The sequence below is a fragment of the Uranotaenia lowii genome, chromosome 3, assembly GCF_029784155.1.
Source record: "Uranotaenia lowii strain MFRU-FL chromosome 3, ASM2978415v1, whole genome shotgun sequence".
NCBI lineage: Eukaryota > Metazoa > Arthropoda > Insecta > Diptera > Culicidae > Uranotaenia > Uranotaenia lowii.
The window spans coordinates 296,957,934-296,975,708 of NC_073693.1; the positions used below are offsets into that span (position 1 = coordinate 296,957,934).

The 17,775-nt window shown below is 35.4% G+C and overlaps 1 protein-coding gene across 1 annotated transcript; it reads right to left on the bottom strand.

Moving 5' to 3' along the window:
* Positions 1–11,706: 11,706 nt before the first annotated feature.
* On the bottom strand, positions 11,707–13,092 carry LOC129753624 (uncharacterized). The gene is made up of 2 exons (XM_055749456.1): positions 12,856–13,092; positions 11,707–12,238 (listed from the first exon to the last, which is right to left on the bottom strand). Exons 1-2 carry the CDS (start codon positions 12,912–12,914, stop codon positions 11,707–11,709), a joined length of 591 nt encoding a protein of 196 aa, XP_055605431.1. The 5' UTR covers positions 12,915–13,092.
* Between the last annotated feature and the right edge of the window lie 4,683 nt (positions 13,093–17,775).

Sequence of the window (17,775 nt, forward strand, 5' to 3'; positions counted from 1 at the left end):
AAAGGTTTTCATACAATCAAGAGACAATTTTTCATCATTTTTTCAACAATTCGACCGTAACTTCTGCTTGTTATGATCGAAAAACAAATTGTTTTAAACAGAGGAATGGCATCCCTATCCTTTATCATTGGATTTACCTTATACTATCAACTCTGAAGTTTTAAACAACAAACCTGGTTTGAAAGGTTAATTTATAACGTTTACAACAATATAGGGTATTTACCAGGGGGGTGACATCCCTATCCTTTGTCATTGATTTTGACAACCATCAAAATTACGGGCCCACGATTTTGTGGGCCCATAACAAACCTGACATTTTGCTGTCAAGGAACCGGACTAGATGTCAAATCCTAGAGAATTATGAATGATTGCACACTAACACAACAATCACTCTGGTTCCTCATTGGTTGAATTTTTGACTTTTTCAACTCTGTACTGCTTTGAGAGGAAAACACCATAAACGTTTCTCCCGATAGATAGAAAAAAAGGAATAGATTCTTGTTCGCAAGAAGAACCAGATTGCCACCCAATGTGGTGGAAAGAGAGGTGATGAGAAAGAAACGTTGCAAAAGTAGAAGTAAAGTTTTTTCTTCGTAAACATAGTTACCATGACAGAAGTGACGTCACTACCGACCATTTTCGCGACGCATTTTGCCTATATATAGGATAAATGAAGCTCCCTGACAACGACGCGTCGCGAAGCAGGGCTTGTTTGTGTTTATTTTTCTTTTTTTTTTTTTCTCCGACGTGCAATAGTGTGCGTTCCTTTGCGCCACCTTTGTAAAAGTGTACCTCATTGATTGCCACCCCCCTGATATTGATGCTTTCCAAATAGAATTTCAATTTCAAAGTTTTGAGATGATACTTTCCTTCAGTGTACAAAACAAATCGTTGAAAAGGTATTCGTCCATTAGGCCGACACAAAACAACCGGTAAAATCATTTGTCGGCTTCCAATTTCAAACAGGGCTAAACCACGATTTCTGTTGTGCTGTTAACTGTAGTTTAGTGAAAGTTTTTTAAATTAAAAAAATAATTCTTTTTTTTCTTCGGTATCCAAGTATCGGAATTGAAGAGGATTTTTTTGCGGATTAAGTTTTTTTTGAGATTGTTCGTGTTCGGAAAAGTGTATAGTGAGGCCGGAACGAAAAAAGAAAGGGAATTGTGCTAGTGTTACAGCGAAAAAGACGCTTTGCAAGCCGAAAGCAAAAACATGGCGAACTTCAAAGAAGCAGGAAGAAATTAAAATGGCGGATGTGAATTCAAGTGTAGCGCTGCAAGGGGGAGCACGCAGAAAAAATATGGCTGCCGGAACAGCACATAGTGCAATTATGACGGACAGCATTGTTCAGCAGGAAAGACCGAAAATAAGTTACAATTATGAAGCAATTGACCAAGGCCCGTATCGTGTTCTTATTGAACTTATAAAGAAAACTAGTGATGATGGGGATTTGAAAATCAATAAGCTTTCATTAGCTGTTTTTCTCCAAAAAAGTTGCTACAAAGGTCACGTCACGGATATCAAGCAGGCGGGAAGAAATAGAGTGATGGTGTTTCTGACGAAATATGAATTGGCGAATCATATGACTGCGGATCCGGAACTGCAAAAACGAAACTACCGAGCTTTCATCCCAAAAAACTTTATCACAGTTGATGGAGTTTTGGCGGGCATCCCCATGGAAATAAGTATGGAAGAAATCGTCGAAGGAATGGAATGTGACGTGCCAGTTTTGAGTGCCAGGAGGATGAATCGTTTTGTTGATAACCCAAGCAACCAGAATTCCCTTAAAAAGGTTCCATAGAAGCTTAATCAGCTCTCGTTTGTGTCTGAAGAGAATGCTAATCAGCCCAAAATTTAAGTTCTTAAAGCTACTTCCAAGTTCGTTTAGGGGGCTGTAGAGAACGCTATTCAGCTTCTAAGAGAATGTCAAGAAACTTCTACGCGCCGAAAAAAAAATCCATTTGACAGATTGCTCTGACAACCACATGTCAGATTGCTAGGCTGCCGGTCTATCATGGTCTATCTCATTGATTTTAATTATATTGTTTTGATTACAAAAGCTGCTTACACGCCTAGAGAATTGAACCGCTGCCCTCTAGGTTGCAATGAAACTCACCAGCCTCTCGACCAATCCAGCAATAGCTAATTGCCACTGAAATAATTAGTATTTAAACTAAATGTCATTTGAGATGATTGAGTGGGTTGGTCAATAGAAGGTACCTTATTTCGTTCAAAGGACTTTCAGTACACAATATGAATCATAACAAAAATTCGCATCATCAAAAATTTATTCGAATATCTTATTTAACATTTATAAGAAAAATTCGAAAAAATCTTGAATTCCATTTGTAAATATCAGTACAGATATAAACAAAACAAATACCATGACAAGAAATTGACAGACATTTTTGACATGTCGCTTAGAATTCCCATATAGGTTCTTTAAAACACCTTCAAGTATCTTAATGGTGCGCTTTAGAATGTTACGCGAACGTTATCGACCTTCCTGAAAAACATTTTTGACATGTCGCTTAGAATTCCCATATAGGTTATTTAAAGCACCTTCAAGTATCTTAATGGTGCGCTTTAGAATGTTAAGCGAACGTTATCAACCTTCTTGAAAAACATTTTTGACATGTCGCTTAGATTTCCCATACAGGTTCTTTAAAACGCCTTCAAGTATCTTAATGGTGCGTTTTGGAATGTAACGCGAACGTTATCGACCTTCTTGAAAGAAGTTCCATTAAAAGCGCTTAGAAGTTCCGTTATCGATAGTTTAACCTTTCTAAGGGCGATGGAAGTTCCTGAGTAACTTTTACGCGACAAGAGTCACCTGAGGTTCCCGTAATACATTTTTTCAGCCAAATGTGAACTTCGGAGTTCGGAGTTAAGTAAAAACGCGACTTTTGGTTGCTTGGGAAGGAGCCACAACCAACACATCGGGTCAGCGTAACCTTCCGAACCAATGTACTTCCACGAACGGCAAAGCTATTTTGCTGCTCGGTAAATATTCGACCATTTTACAGCAAACCAGTTTTATGTCAAAACTGTTTGCGATATAATCATGCTACACAAAATTGTAGAAGCCGGCAAAGATGTGGAAAATGTACTAAGATACATGATACGGAAATGGAGTTCGAAAGATGCAATGCAAAAACAAAATGTTTGTACTGCAGAACCAATCATGCTACAACTGACGAAGATTGTCCAGAAAGAAGAAGACAAACAAACATTCGTTCAATCATGGCACGCAGCAACTTGAGCTTCGCTGAGGCTGTAGAAAAGTTTCCAATAGTAACCCAAAACTTCTACCAAGCTTTAACGGAAAGTGCGGAAGATCCAACTCCAGCTGAGTCGTTTGCTACTATGACTGCTGGAAAATTTAGCCGGAAACAGGAAGTACGACATAAACCAAAGGAATTGCGAATCGAGAAATGGAGTCAAACATCGGGAAACATATAAACATCTATCAACCAAAAAAACGAAAGAGTGAGGAATCTGTCCCAGATGGTTTTGCTTTATTCAACAAGTATAAAGTAGGAGAAGCAGAAAAATGGAGAACGGAATTGCGTGCAATCGCCAGCGGAAGAACACCGGAAACATCAAGAATAAGAAACGAATTCAACATGCCCTCCCCAACACCAAGGAATCAAGGTCTACAGGTTTTAGCAAAAGCAGCGTCGTTACAAGATCTACACCAGCAAAAGAAAAAATCAGATGAGGTAAACGAGATACACTACACACAAACGTAAGTAATATTTACACTATTCAATGAAACTACTTCAGTACAATATTCAAAGCTTAAATAGAAACAAGAAAGAACTACAAAGAATTATCGATCAGGGTGGCTATGATGTTCTGTTATTAATGGAAACCTGGACAAAATCAGATACAGAGCAAAGCAAATACAAAATACCTTCATATCATGGTGTGCTAACTTCGCGCTCCGATGGATATGGAGGATCGGGAATTTTTTTACACAACAAATACAACTACACTATTCCTGACATAAACATAAATTCGGATAATATTCAGTGTACCATCATACATATTTCTTCGCATGATTTAGTCTTAGCATCTATTTACGTGACCCCATCTACTACAGTACTAGAATTCAAAACCATTATTCAGCAAATTTTTGATTTTTTGAATACATACAAAAAAGTCATAATATGCGGTGATTTCAACAGTCACCATATAATATGGGGAAATGATACGTCGGACAACAAAGGAAATGTGCTGTTAGATATTATTAACGATTCCGATTTACTGATTCTCAACAACGGTAAAAAAACATTCGTTCCTGTTGAAATTAATAGAAGCCCTTCTGCGATCGACTTAACTTTATGCACGGCAAATTTATTTGGAGAATTATACTGGGAAGTTTCTGACAACAGCATTGGCGGAAGTGGTCATTTGATCATTGATATTGAAGTGAAAGGTATGGAGAAACAGAATTCAAAGTACGTGAACAAAAAGAAGGTCCTACAACAAGTAGCAGAACTAGAATTTGAAATAGGAAATGGCATAGATGACTTAAAAACGGAAATCTTAAGAATTATCAAAATGAACACAAAAAATAGTCGATATACTCCTAAAATCTGGTGGAACAAGGAAACTGAACAGGCATGGATTAAAAAATCGGAAGCTAGAAAAACTTTTAATCAATTTAGCACACTTGAAAATGCTATAAATTATAAAAAGGCATCGGCAATTTTTTTAAGAAAGAAGAGGGAATCGCAAAACAAAGCACTTGAAGATTTTGCAGGCAGTATTGATCCGCAGACTAGTACTTCTGAATTGTGGAAAAGGATAGGTCGTCTTACTGGTAAAACATTCAAACGCAAGGAGAATAATCCAATCAGTGATAGCATAGAACTTGCTGAAAAATTTTTCGATATCCATTTTGGAAAGGCTGAAATTGATTTTGATGAGCCTGTTAGCTGTGGACCCACCTGCAATTACAATATTATGGATGACTCAAAATGGACTCGTATTCTTAACAAGAAAAAGATTAGATCTGCTCCCGCAGACGACAAAATTTCTTATGAAATATTAAGAGAAATAAGACCCACCGTTAGAGATGCAATCATACAAGAAATAAATACCATGTTCATATCAGGTCACCTTAGAGAACAACTTAAAGAGATAAAAGTGGTAGCCATCCCGAAAGCCGGCAAAAATCAGGCTACAGTTGAAGGAAAACGACCTATTTCACTGATACCAACTATCACAAAAATGGTAAATTCGGCAGTGTTAGAACAAATCAAAGACCATCTCGATAAGACAAGTTGCATCCCTAATACTTCGTACGGTTTTCGATCAAATGTTTCCACAGCAACTTGTGTTGGGTACCTTGTAAATGAAATAAAGAAAAATAAGAGAGAAAAATTCAAAACAATGGCTGTTTTTATAGATTTGTCGAATGCATTCAGTACGGTTGAATTAGGCAAATTGCAGGAAATCATGATAACCAAACAATTTCCCGGAGAAATCATCACTTGGATAACTAGCTTCCTCACTAACAGAAAACTGATTTTGGATACATGTGACAAGAAGATAACACGCCGAATCTGTAATGGTCTACCTCAAGGAGATGTCTTGTCGCCCACTCTCTTTAATCTATACTCAGCTAAAATGCACGAAATAGATCAAGAAGGAGTAGTACTTGTACAGTACGCAGATGATTTTTGTGCATTGGTTAGACACGAAGACTTCATCGGTTTAAAAGAAACTGCTCAAAGCTACATCAATCAGTTTGTGACCTTATCCGAAAGCCTAAACTTTAAAATTAACCCATCAAAGACCAAGACAATGATTTTTCATCCTGGACGCGAATCGATACAAATTATTATTAAAAACACTCCTGTTGAAAATGTAAATGTATATAAGTATCTGGGTGTAAACATAGACCGATCATTGAGTTTTAGATCTCACACAAGGACGATTTGTCTGAGAACCGTAGAAAGATTGAATATGTTAAAACTAATCTCGGGTTTTAATAAAAGTTCACATCCTCAAAGTCTGTTATTAGTATATAAAGCACTTATAAGAAATGGATTAGAATATTGTGTATCAACCCTGAGAAATGCAGCAAATACTCATCAGAAACAGCTTCAGATAGTCTTGAACAAAGCATTGAGAAAAGTTACAGGCTGCAGCAGGTCCACACCAATAAATACGTTACTTGCCATATCTGCTGAGGAGCCTTGGTTGATAAGAAGTGAATATTTAGCTAATAAAGAAATTGCCAAAAGTGTCGCATTCCGAAATACGGTCCATGATCAACTGTTAGAGTCTGCAAACGAAAATTGGGATAGGAAGAAACTTTCGTATATGGAACAGATATATATAGAAAATCGACATATATTTGAAAAAATAAGTCCAATTCAAAGAAACTTCAATACTAACCAATGTGTTGCCATTACCACCGACATAGGACCAGAGAAGCTGGTCAAAGATAAAAATAGCACGCGGGTTATGAAACAGGCAGCCCTATTCACTATGAATAGTAAATATCAAAATAGACCTTCTATCTATACAGACGCTTCCAAACAAAGTAACAGCTGCGGGATTGGAATTTTCATTCAACAATCCTCTCAAAAAATTGCTTTGAAACTAAACAACGAAACTTCTATCATGACAGCAGAACTTCTTGCCATAGAGAAAGCTTCGCAAATAATTGAAAACAACAATATTCTTAACGCTGTTATATATACAGACTCGAAATCCTCATGCCTAGTATTAAAAAGCAGTCTGGCTGGTCAATATAGGAGCAAAGTTGCTGAAATAATATTAAACAGATGTACGAAATTCAACATCGCTCTACAATGGATTCCGAGTCATGTTGGATTGATCGGTAACGAAATTGCTGACGATTTGGCAAATACAGCAGTCAACACAGAACACAGTATAGAAAATCCCATACTTTTAAAAGATGCTATCACCTTCTTTAAAAATACAAAAGAAAAAAAGACGAAAAAATGGTACACTGACTACACAACTGTAGAAAACAAAGGAAAAAAGTTTTTTGAAATTCAGGATGAATTTCATACAGAACCGTGGTTTAAAAACCTCCCACTGGATGGTTTTGAAGTTAAGATGCTCAATCGAATTATGGCTGGTCACGATTACTCGAAATATTGGTTGCACGTTATGAGAATCGAAGACGACGAAAACTGTCATATATGTAATCAAAAAGAGACAGCAGAACATCTGATTTTATTTTGCCCCCGATTCGATCATGTACGAAGTAACTTTACGTTTGACGGAAAATATGGAAGGATAATTGATTTGCTAAAAACAAAAAACATAGATCAACTGAAAGAAGTAGTTAGTTTTATAAAAACTGCTAAAATCCACATTTGATATGTAACACAACAAAATGGCTGTGAGGAGTGGACACCAAGTTCGTCGCCACTACCATATCGGCCGGCCTGTAGACCTTTAAAGGAATATTATTGGATCAACACATGAGAAAACATCGAAAGACTGTCTATTGACTTGAAACGAAGCACATGGACATATGGTCATAGATACCGGTCCATTAAATATCAGCAGCCCATCTGCTGAATCCAGAAGAAGAAGAAGAAGAAGAAAAAAATAATTTAATAATTGGATGTAAATATATTTTAAGTGGTTAATGTCATTCGAGTGCTAGCAGAAGAGACGAGCGGATGTATTCGAGAGCTAAGTTTTATTTTCCGAAAAATTAACAACCAAGTTTTGAAGAAAATAGCGGGAGAAAATTAGTTGAAGTGTTGTGACATAAAGTAGCTGTGAAATAAAGAAAAGTTATAGTGCTTTGTGACAATAAGCCGATTAAATCGGCGAAAGGACGCCTAGGCGGCTTGACCGCCATTTTTTTCCCTTGTGTTGAGAAAAAAGCCAAAATGGCGTCCGGTAGTGTGACGTTATCAAAACCCAAAAAAGAGCCGGAGAATTTTGAATATAACAACAACGATACAGGGCCGTATCGAGTGTTTGTCGAGTTAAAGGAGCAAGGAGCGTCAAATGTCAACATAAACAAATTTTCACTGGGAGCTCACCTGAAGAAAATCGAAGATATCAAGGGCAATGTGCAGGAGCTACAACAACTTGGAAAAAATAAAATCATCGTGAAACTCAACAACTACGATAAAGCAAATAAACTGGTGAATTTGATCAATACCGACAACAGCATATATTGGGCTTACGTTCCCAAACATGCTGTCAGCATATCTGGAGTGATCGCAGACATTCCACTAGAAATCACCGAAGAAGAAATACTGAACGACATCGAAAGCGAAGCACCGGTAATCTGTGTCAAACGACTTTTTAGATACGATGAAAATAATGAGAAAATCTTCAGCCAAAGGGTAAGTGTTACTTTTCGAGCTTGTGTACTCCCCCGCAACGTACGACTGTTTTGTTGCATCACCCGAGTTCAACCGTTTCTACAGAGATCTAATTTCTGTCAGAACTGCCTGAGATTCGGACACAAAACAGAAAATTGCAAGGGTCGAAAAAGGTGCCACAAGTGTGGTATCATTCATAATTCGGATAAAGAATACGAGGAGTGTAAGTCGCAAATTAAATGTGTATTTTGCAAAACCACCGAACACGTCTAAGGAGCCATTAACTGTCGTGAAACTATTCGCCAAAAAAACATTAAAAACACCATGGAATACCAAAATCTAACATATGCAGAAGCCCAGAAACTAACCCCTATCTCTACGATGAATAGATTTGAATCTCTCAACCAAACATCTTCTTTCCCTGCCATCAATGAAACTTTTGCTAAAGTAGTCTCGAAGTCCAATGAACTCAAACAACAATGGTCAAAAACAAACGAAATGCGTCCCAAATTGTTTCCTACTGTCCCTCCAAAACAAAATAACGAACCAATAAAAAGTGCCCCTAAACGAATCCGTAACGAAGAACCAACCGGAGTCTATCACGATAATATTAATTTATCCCACAACAACGGTACAGGCTTGAACAACCCTCACAAAACATCTGACACCAATACATATATAATGCGTAAAGTTGCTGAGACGAAAAAAGAATTCCAGTTAATGATGATGAATTTTTACACCGAACTAGTTGGCCAGGAAAATACTGATCCTGAATCAGTACAGAGATTTAAACAGCTTGCAAAAAAACATCTAAAACTTGACACCACATTCATGTAAAATGCTTTAAAAATTTTCACCTTACCAGAAATTTGACATTATTCCTTAAATAGACGATTCAACTACAATACCCTTTATTTTGGTTAGTTATTGAGAATCTTAATCATACTAAACAGCCTCTATTATGGATAGTAACAAAATCCTTCAGTGCAATATACAAAGCATTTGGAAGAACAAGGATGAGTTACAAAGGGTACTTACTGGCGAAAACTATCTCGCTGCCTTGATATCTGAAACATGGTCGGAAAAAGATCAAGAGAATACCAAAAAGTATAAAATTAGTAAATACAATTCCATACTGTCCTCCAGATCCGATGGGTACGGGGGTGCAGGAATTTACCTTCGAAATGACCTCGGTTACGTCCAAATCCAACTACCACCAACATCTAATTACATTCAAGCGGTTGTCATAAGAATTTTAAAACCCAATATTGTTTTGGTTTCCATCTACATAAGTCCATCTACAGCCGTCAAAGACATGGAAGAAGACCTTAACAGAATACTCACAACATGCCAAAGCTTCAGCAAAGTTATCGTTGGAGGTGATTTCAACGCACATCACCAACAATGGGGCTGCCACAAAACCGATCTCAAAGGACAGTTACTAAACGATTGTATAAACGATTTCAACCTGATCATCTTGAATGACGGTTCACCGACTTTTATCCCAATCGAACTTAACAAAAGGCCATCTGTCATAGACTTAACATATTGTAACCCAAGCTTCCATCCATACCTAAAATGGAGCATCAATAAATTTAGCATAGGCAGTCATCATATGACTATTGACATTACCATTGACCAACCCATTCAAAACAACCATCAGTACATCTACAAAAGTAAAACAATATTATCCGAAATTGAAAAACTAACCGGAAATGAAATCGACAGTCTTAAAACGTTGAATCATCAGGTAAAACAAATTTCAAAAAAACATCGCAAGAAAAATAAATATCAACCTAAATTTTGGTGGTCTAAAGAGGTAGAAGAAGCTTGGAATGCTAAAAAGGAAGCCAGGATTTTGTTCAACGCCGTGTCGTCCATTGAAAACCTTGTGAATTACAAGAAAAAAGCTGCAACATTTCTCAGAGAAAAAAGAGCAGAGATCAAACGGAAGCTGGAGGAATTTCCGGCCCAAATAGACCCGTCAATGAACTCTAAAGAATTGTGGAGCATAATCAACCGCTTCACCGGAAAACGAAAAACGAATAATAACAACAACATTATCCACGATGATTTCACAATGGCCAACCAATTTCTAGACATGCATTTCGGACCAACAGATGTACTTTTAGATCACTACAGCACATACAATCCCAACTATAATTTATTAAACATCAAAATATGGAATTCATTCCTCAGCAGAAAACGCAAAAAAACAGCCCCCGGCATCGATGGCATCACCTACGACATGTTAAAGTCACTGGGAAATGATGCAGCTAACAACATAATCGAAGATTTAAACAAACAGTGGCGAGCTGGATCACTTATCGAACATCTCAAAGAAATAAAAGTTGTAGCAATCCCGAAAATAGGAAAGGATCAATCAACAATTGAGGGCAAACGACCAATTTCCTTAGTACCTTGTGCTACGAAATTGCTAAATAGCGCCGTCCTTGGCAAAATAATAACTTTCGTAGACGACAACAGTATCATCCCCAACACATCCTTCGGTTGCCGAAAAAATCTATCCACCACAACAGCGGTGTCCTACGTCATTAATGCCATCAAGCGCAACAAAAGGGAAAAATACGTATCAGCAGTAGTATTTATAGATTTATCCAACGCATTCAACAGCATAAGAACCAAAAACTTAGAGGAAATCCTTATACAGAAAAAATTTCCACCGGAAATAGTGAACTGGGTCACACAATTTCTTACTAACCGCAAAATTATAATACTCGTCAATGGCGAACAAGTAACTAGGGTTATCAGCAATGGCCTCCCCCAAGGGGACGTGATGTCACCAACCCTATTCAACATATACACTGTAGACTTACACTCCTCACTTCCTGATGACGTGCTTATGACCCAATATGTAGACGACTTTAGTTTGATTGTCCGTGCAAAAACCTTCGAAAACTTAAAAACCAAATGTCAGGAAGCCACCGACACATTTGTGCAGAAAGCAGAAGACCTCGGGTATAAAGTAAACGCCGCTAAAACAAAAGCCGTCGTTTTCCGAAACGGTACAAATCAACTGCAGTTGAAAATTAATAGAGAAACTGTCGAAACTGTTAGATCACAGAAATATTTGGGAGTTATGATCGATGCCTCACTTGGATTTGGCGCCGAAGCTAAAATGGTCAGAAGTAAAATAAACGACAGACTGAATATGCTGAAAATTATTTCCAATATCCGATCAGGCACACACCCTCAGACTTTGACGCGCGTCTATACTGCCTTGATAAGAAGTGCAATCGATTACGGCGCAACCATTTTTTGTAACGCCCGAAAGACAAATCGACGAATCCTGGAAGTGGCTAACAACCAATGTCTCCGAAGAGTCACTGGTTGCACTCGAAGTACACCCCTAAACACACTTTTGGCGATTGTAGTGTATAGTATCTATAGCGTTTGAAAATGGATAAATCGTTTTATCCGGCGAGTTTGTATCACATTGTGTGTTTCTCAATATGTTCAACAATCGAGGACCAGCCTTGACACGGAATACTGTGAATTTTGTAGCTTCATCTGTTACTCCCGCCAAGTTAAGAGAATCGATGAGTAATTCTTTCCAAATTTCGAAATCTTGTCTTGTTATTTCTTCTCCTTCGATAGACGGCTTACATTCACCAATAGCCAACGATGTTATTGAGATTTGGTTCATTGAGGAGAGGAATCGGGACTCGTCTGCATTGGTGGGCGGATGTTGGGTACTAGAAGCAATACATCCGTCTGAAAAATCTCTTTCGTCATTGTCTCTAACAGGTTTCAAACTAGTTTGCAACGCTCGAATCGATTCCCGAGCTTTCTCGAGCTCAATGACCAACTCCTTATTAATGGATCGGATTTGTTCGAGCTCTTTTTCAACCGATTCAAGTTTGCTACTCTTCTTCTTCTTTCTGTTGATAAAAAAATAGAAAATATATAAATAAATGTATTTTTTTTCAACTCAGTAAATAAAGGCGGTCAATCAGTTTTGTTTAAATTGAATTAACACGATAATGGAGTTTTTTTTTCTTTTTTTTTTTTTTTCAATGTTACTGAACCAGATTTTAATTTTTATTAATGATTCATTCTTATTCTTTTTTTTTTTTTTGTTGATATAGGCTTAATTTTTTTCACTGCCTTTTTTCTTTTCCTTCATGCCAACTCTTTTTTTTTTAATTACTTTTATTGTTACTGAATAGGTTTCTTTTTTTTTTTTTTTGATTGATATAGGCTTAATTTTTTTCACTGCCCTTTTTCATTTCTTCCATGACAACTCTTTTTTTTGCATTTTTTTTTTTTATTACTTTTATTGTTACTGAATAGGCTTCGATTTTTTTCACTGCCATTTTTCTTTTAATTTGATCCGTAGGCTTCATTTTTTTTTTTTTTTTTTTACTGCCTGTTAATTTGTGTTCCGATTGTCCGCCATCTTTTTTTTTCCGTGTTCAACAAATCAATTTAATTTTATACGAAAATCAAGCATCATTCCTTTTATTTAATGAGACCCCTGGTACCCCGAAATACTTACCTAATGGGAGCATCGTCTACTGCGCCATTGTCGTGACGGGTTTTACGTCCAGAGCTCATTCCAGTGTCCTCTATATCTGCGACGTCTTTACTCGGCTAAAATGTCCAAAAAACTGAAGATCCAAGATCCAACGTGTTTTACTGAATCCTCGTTTCTCTCTCTCTAGGAATAAAACTATCTCTACAAACTCTACAGAGAGAGAAAGGAATCTCTGACTCTCATTGGTTTGACAGGAGTAAAACGAATTCTTTTTTTTTTTTAATAGGTGCACGGTAAACAAAAGATATTTATATTTGTGTGATAACTTACCGCTTTTATAAAATAATTATTTCTGAGATTTGTGCTGCAATCGGTTAGTTTTATTCTTATAATTTCGCTATAGATACTATACACTACAATGTAGTGTATAGTACCGGTTGTAGAATTATTGTACTGATCATCAGGATAAAAACAAATTATATAATTTATATATTTATTATCCAAATACTTCAAATGGTTAGTAAGATTGTAAAACAAACATTTCTTTGCTAAGCGTGTAAAAACGATAAGAAGAGTTTCTCACACAAGTGAGAGAGAAGCAAAAGAGATCGAGGGGTTGGTTTCGCGCACATAGCTAGATCGGGAAACGTTTAGAACTCAGTTTATAGGAGAATTCGCATGAGGACGCACGTGTTTTGCACTTGAGCAGCAAGTACCGTCACGACAATGGCGTAGCAAAAACGCTCCCATTAGGTAAGTTTTCCAGGATCGGGGGTTGGTAATAAGGGTTCATGGGGAAGATGTTGTAGAATGGGAAAGTAAATAGATTGCGATAGTTTTGGTGAAAAAAAGGGAAATTGAAGGATTAGGCAGTAAAAAAAATTTGCGAAGACAAAATGGTGGTCAGCAAAAACTGAATATTGAGGTAAAAAAAAAGGCAGTGAAAAAAATAAAGCCTTGATGAATTTCAAACAAAATAAGCGAAAAAAACAGGCAGTGAAAAAAATTAAGCCTACATTAGAAAATAAAAAGGCAGTGAAAAAAATGAAGCCTACTGGAAAAAAAAATGAAATGCAAAAAAAATAGGCAGTGAAAAAAAATAAAGCCAATGGAATGCAAAAGAAAAATGGCAGTGAAAAAAATAAAGCCAATGAAATGCAAAAGAAAAAAGGCAGTGAAAAAAATAATGCCTGATTAAAAAAAAAAAGTTTCTTTGAATCAATAAATGGAAAAAAAAGTAACAATAATTAACTAAAAATAGTTATATATCGAGAAAGCAGTAACAAAAACACTCAAGTTAAGTACCAAACCTAACAAAATTTTACATTATAGAGAGAAGAACCGAAAACAAACCGTACGTAGTTGAATAGGAAGAAAAAGTGCTGCATTATTGTTTAAAAAAAAAAAATAACCAAGATGCATGAAAGTCATTAAATAAAAAAAAATTAAGTTTCAGAAGGTGCATTCTAAGAGGCATTTTTTTTAAATTAAATTAAAATTAATTTGTGAGAGAAAAAAAAAACCCCAGACAAAGTAAAAAGTGGTTGAAAAGTTTTAAGTTTACACGTAGGCGGAAAATTAAAAAGAGAAGAAAATACAAATGTAAAATTAAAAAAAAAAACAAATTTTGAAACAATGGGAACTGAAAACTAAATAATGTCAGATAAAAAGACACTAAATAACTTAATAAAAGATCAAATGTCGAATAAGCAGTATAACAAAGACGAATAATCTAGTGCAAGGAATTAGAAAAAGACACGAAACATTGTTTGGTTCAAAAAATAAAACAGTGAAATTGTAGCTAAGCGTTGAAAAATTAATTGGATATCCAACCAACCAAACAAACAAATAAGTCATGAATGTAAAATTGATGGGATAGAACCGATCAGTTTACGCATTTAACGTTGAACTGCGGATAAATAAAAAAAAATTTGATACCATAAAAAGAATTAAAAAGTGAAAAAAGTTAAACAATTCAAAAAAAAAATGATTTGAAATTTATGACTATGCTAATTTAAAAAAAAAAAACAGGAGAAACGAACCAAATAACGAAAACAGTACGATGAGTAAGGTGAAATTAAAATAAAACAAATCAACTTGAGTAATACAAATTTGAAAAATATAAAACTAGGATTTTATGGCACAACTGAACAAACATTTTAATAAATGGCAAATTGAACAAAAAAACATAAATTTAAAAAAGAAAGGCAAATTTATTTTAAATAAAAATTGTGGGGCATAAAATAAAGAAAAGAACCTGAATTTAAAAAAAACCAAACATTTTAAATACACCTTCTCGTACAAACTTTGAAACAAAAGGAACTATTTTAACGACATAGAAAAAAATGAAATAAATTACAAAACGCAACAAAGAAAAAAAAACTGTATCGACGTGTCGATAAAATATCGAATAAGCAGTATTACAAATCCGTATAATCTAGTGCAAAGAATAAGAAAAAAATTCTAAATATTGTTTGGTTAAAATAAGAAAGAACAATGAATTTGTAGCTAAGCGTTGAAAAAGGAATTGGCTATCCAACCAAACAAACAAATAAGTCATAAATGTAGCACTGATGGAATGGAACCGATCAGTTTACGTATTTACCGTTTTCAATGTAAATGATCTGCGGATACAAAAAAAAAATTGATATTTTTTAAATTAAAACAATAACAATACAATAGAAGATCAATGAATATTAATCAACAGCACGGACATTGATTTTAAATAAAGTGATTGCGCAGTTTTTTTTTTTGGAAGAGGTGATTAATATAATCATGGATTTTCTAAAAGGTATAAACATAAAGAAATTTGAACCTCAATTTTAGCTTTAAATAATGAAATTAATGGTCGAAATAGAACTTCAAGCCATATTGAAGGAAATTATTTTTTTTTTATATTTTGCTCAATTTGAATGAAAATAATAGTATGATTAAAAAAATCCCTAAAATTATCTCTTGATAATGAACCAAAAAAAAAAAGGAATTTTATGACAATATTGTACGAAGCGTTTGAAAGAAAGTGTTCAAAGACAGTGAAAAGAAACTCATGATTTGAATCATCTTATAGAGTCACAAAAAAAAAAAAAACTTTAGCGAAAACTCTGTGAAGCGTTTGAATGAGAGATTAATAAAAACATTTGTGAACTAAACATTCTGTTAATGAAGCATTCAAGGATTGGAAATAGTTTTATTTTTAAGAGAGAGTTTTGTTTATTGTGAAGTATTTAAACAAGAAATTTTAGATCAAATAAACTATTTAAAATAAAAAAAAAATGGAGATGCAAAAAAAGGTAAAAAAAAAACCATTTTGAAAAAGTTAAGTAAAATACATCTAATGCATACACAACCGGTCAATCTCAGTACAAACAGTTCACAACTCCATTTGATTGAAGCTGAAACTATTTGAACTGAAACCTTACTGAAATAACTGATTTTTTAAATATTTTAGAACGTTGTTTCCATCAAGAGGATTTACTGCTTAATCATAACCACAAGAAATCACACTTCATATTCATATTTTTAATTGTTTATCGTTTGAAATCAAATTCAAGTTTTGATCAAAATTACGGGAGGAGTTGTTTCACAAACAAAGGACTTTCAAATTTATGATTCCAAGTTTTTTAAAAAGCATAAAAAAAAGCAATAGCATTATAATGATCAGAAAATTTTAGAGGCGAGGGATAATGTAGTGTATAGTACCGGTTGTAGAATTATTGTACTGATCATCAGGATAAAAACAAATTATATAATTTATATATTTATTATCCAAATACTTCAAATGGTTAGTAAGATTGTAAAACAAACATTTCTTTGCTAAGCGTGTAAAAACGATAAGAAGAGTTTCTCACACAAGTGAGAGAGAAGCAAAAGAGATCGAGGGGTTGGTTTCGCGCACATAGCTAGATCGGGAAACGTTTAGAACTCAGTTTATAGGAGAATTCGCATGAGGACGCACGTGTTTTGCACTTGAGCAGCAAGTACCGTCACGACATTTCGCCTTCTTCGTCAACGTCCTGTTCCGAAACATCATCAGCATATTGCTGACATTCGCTTACCTTTTTTAAATCATCGACTTTTCTTGTATATTCTATCCCATTTTGACTCATGATCACGACTTTTGCTCCGTATCGTGTTATAACAGTATACCATTCTCTTGAAAATGTAGGATCAGTTTTATGTCTTTTTTGCTGTAGCAATCGCACTTTATCTCCAGCTGATATATCTGAAAATTTAGCTCCTCTGTTCTTATCCGCATACTGCTTACTTTTCAGTTTTGCTTCCGCATCTCTCTCTTGTAGTTCTTCACTATCAACCTTATTTGATCCTACATCTCTCCAAAGACTCGGGAAGGTACCACGGAACTTCCATCCGACAAGCATCTCAAAAGGAGTGATATACAATCGCGAATGAGGAACCAAGGTGTTATGGTTATGTACGTATTGCTCTAAAGCAGTACGCCAATTTTTTCTTTCAATTAGAGCTGCTGACAGGGCCTTGATAACACCCTGGTTCTGCCTTTCTACCGCCCCATTCGTTTGGGGACATAGCGGTAGAGATTTGAGTATGCATACACCTTTTTCTTTCCAGAAGCGACAAAAATTTGGGCTGCTGAACGGGGGCCCATTGTCGCTCTGTATCGCTTTGGGAAGACCCCATCTTTTGAAAATATTACAGAGAGCCTTATTCGTAGCTTCGGTTGTAGTGCCTTGCATTTCTGTTACATGAAGATACCTGTTGTTGAAGTTAAATTGATTATTTCTTGATTATTATTTTTCGTAAGTAAGTAAGTAGTATTATATATATATATATATATTTTATATGAGTATATATTTTTTTACCTTGAATACAAGTCCACTACGACTAGGAACTCTCCTGAGCCGCAACCCGGTATACAGAGAAAATCTATTTGTAACGACTCCCACGGCCCATCTGGCAATTGTC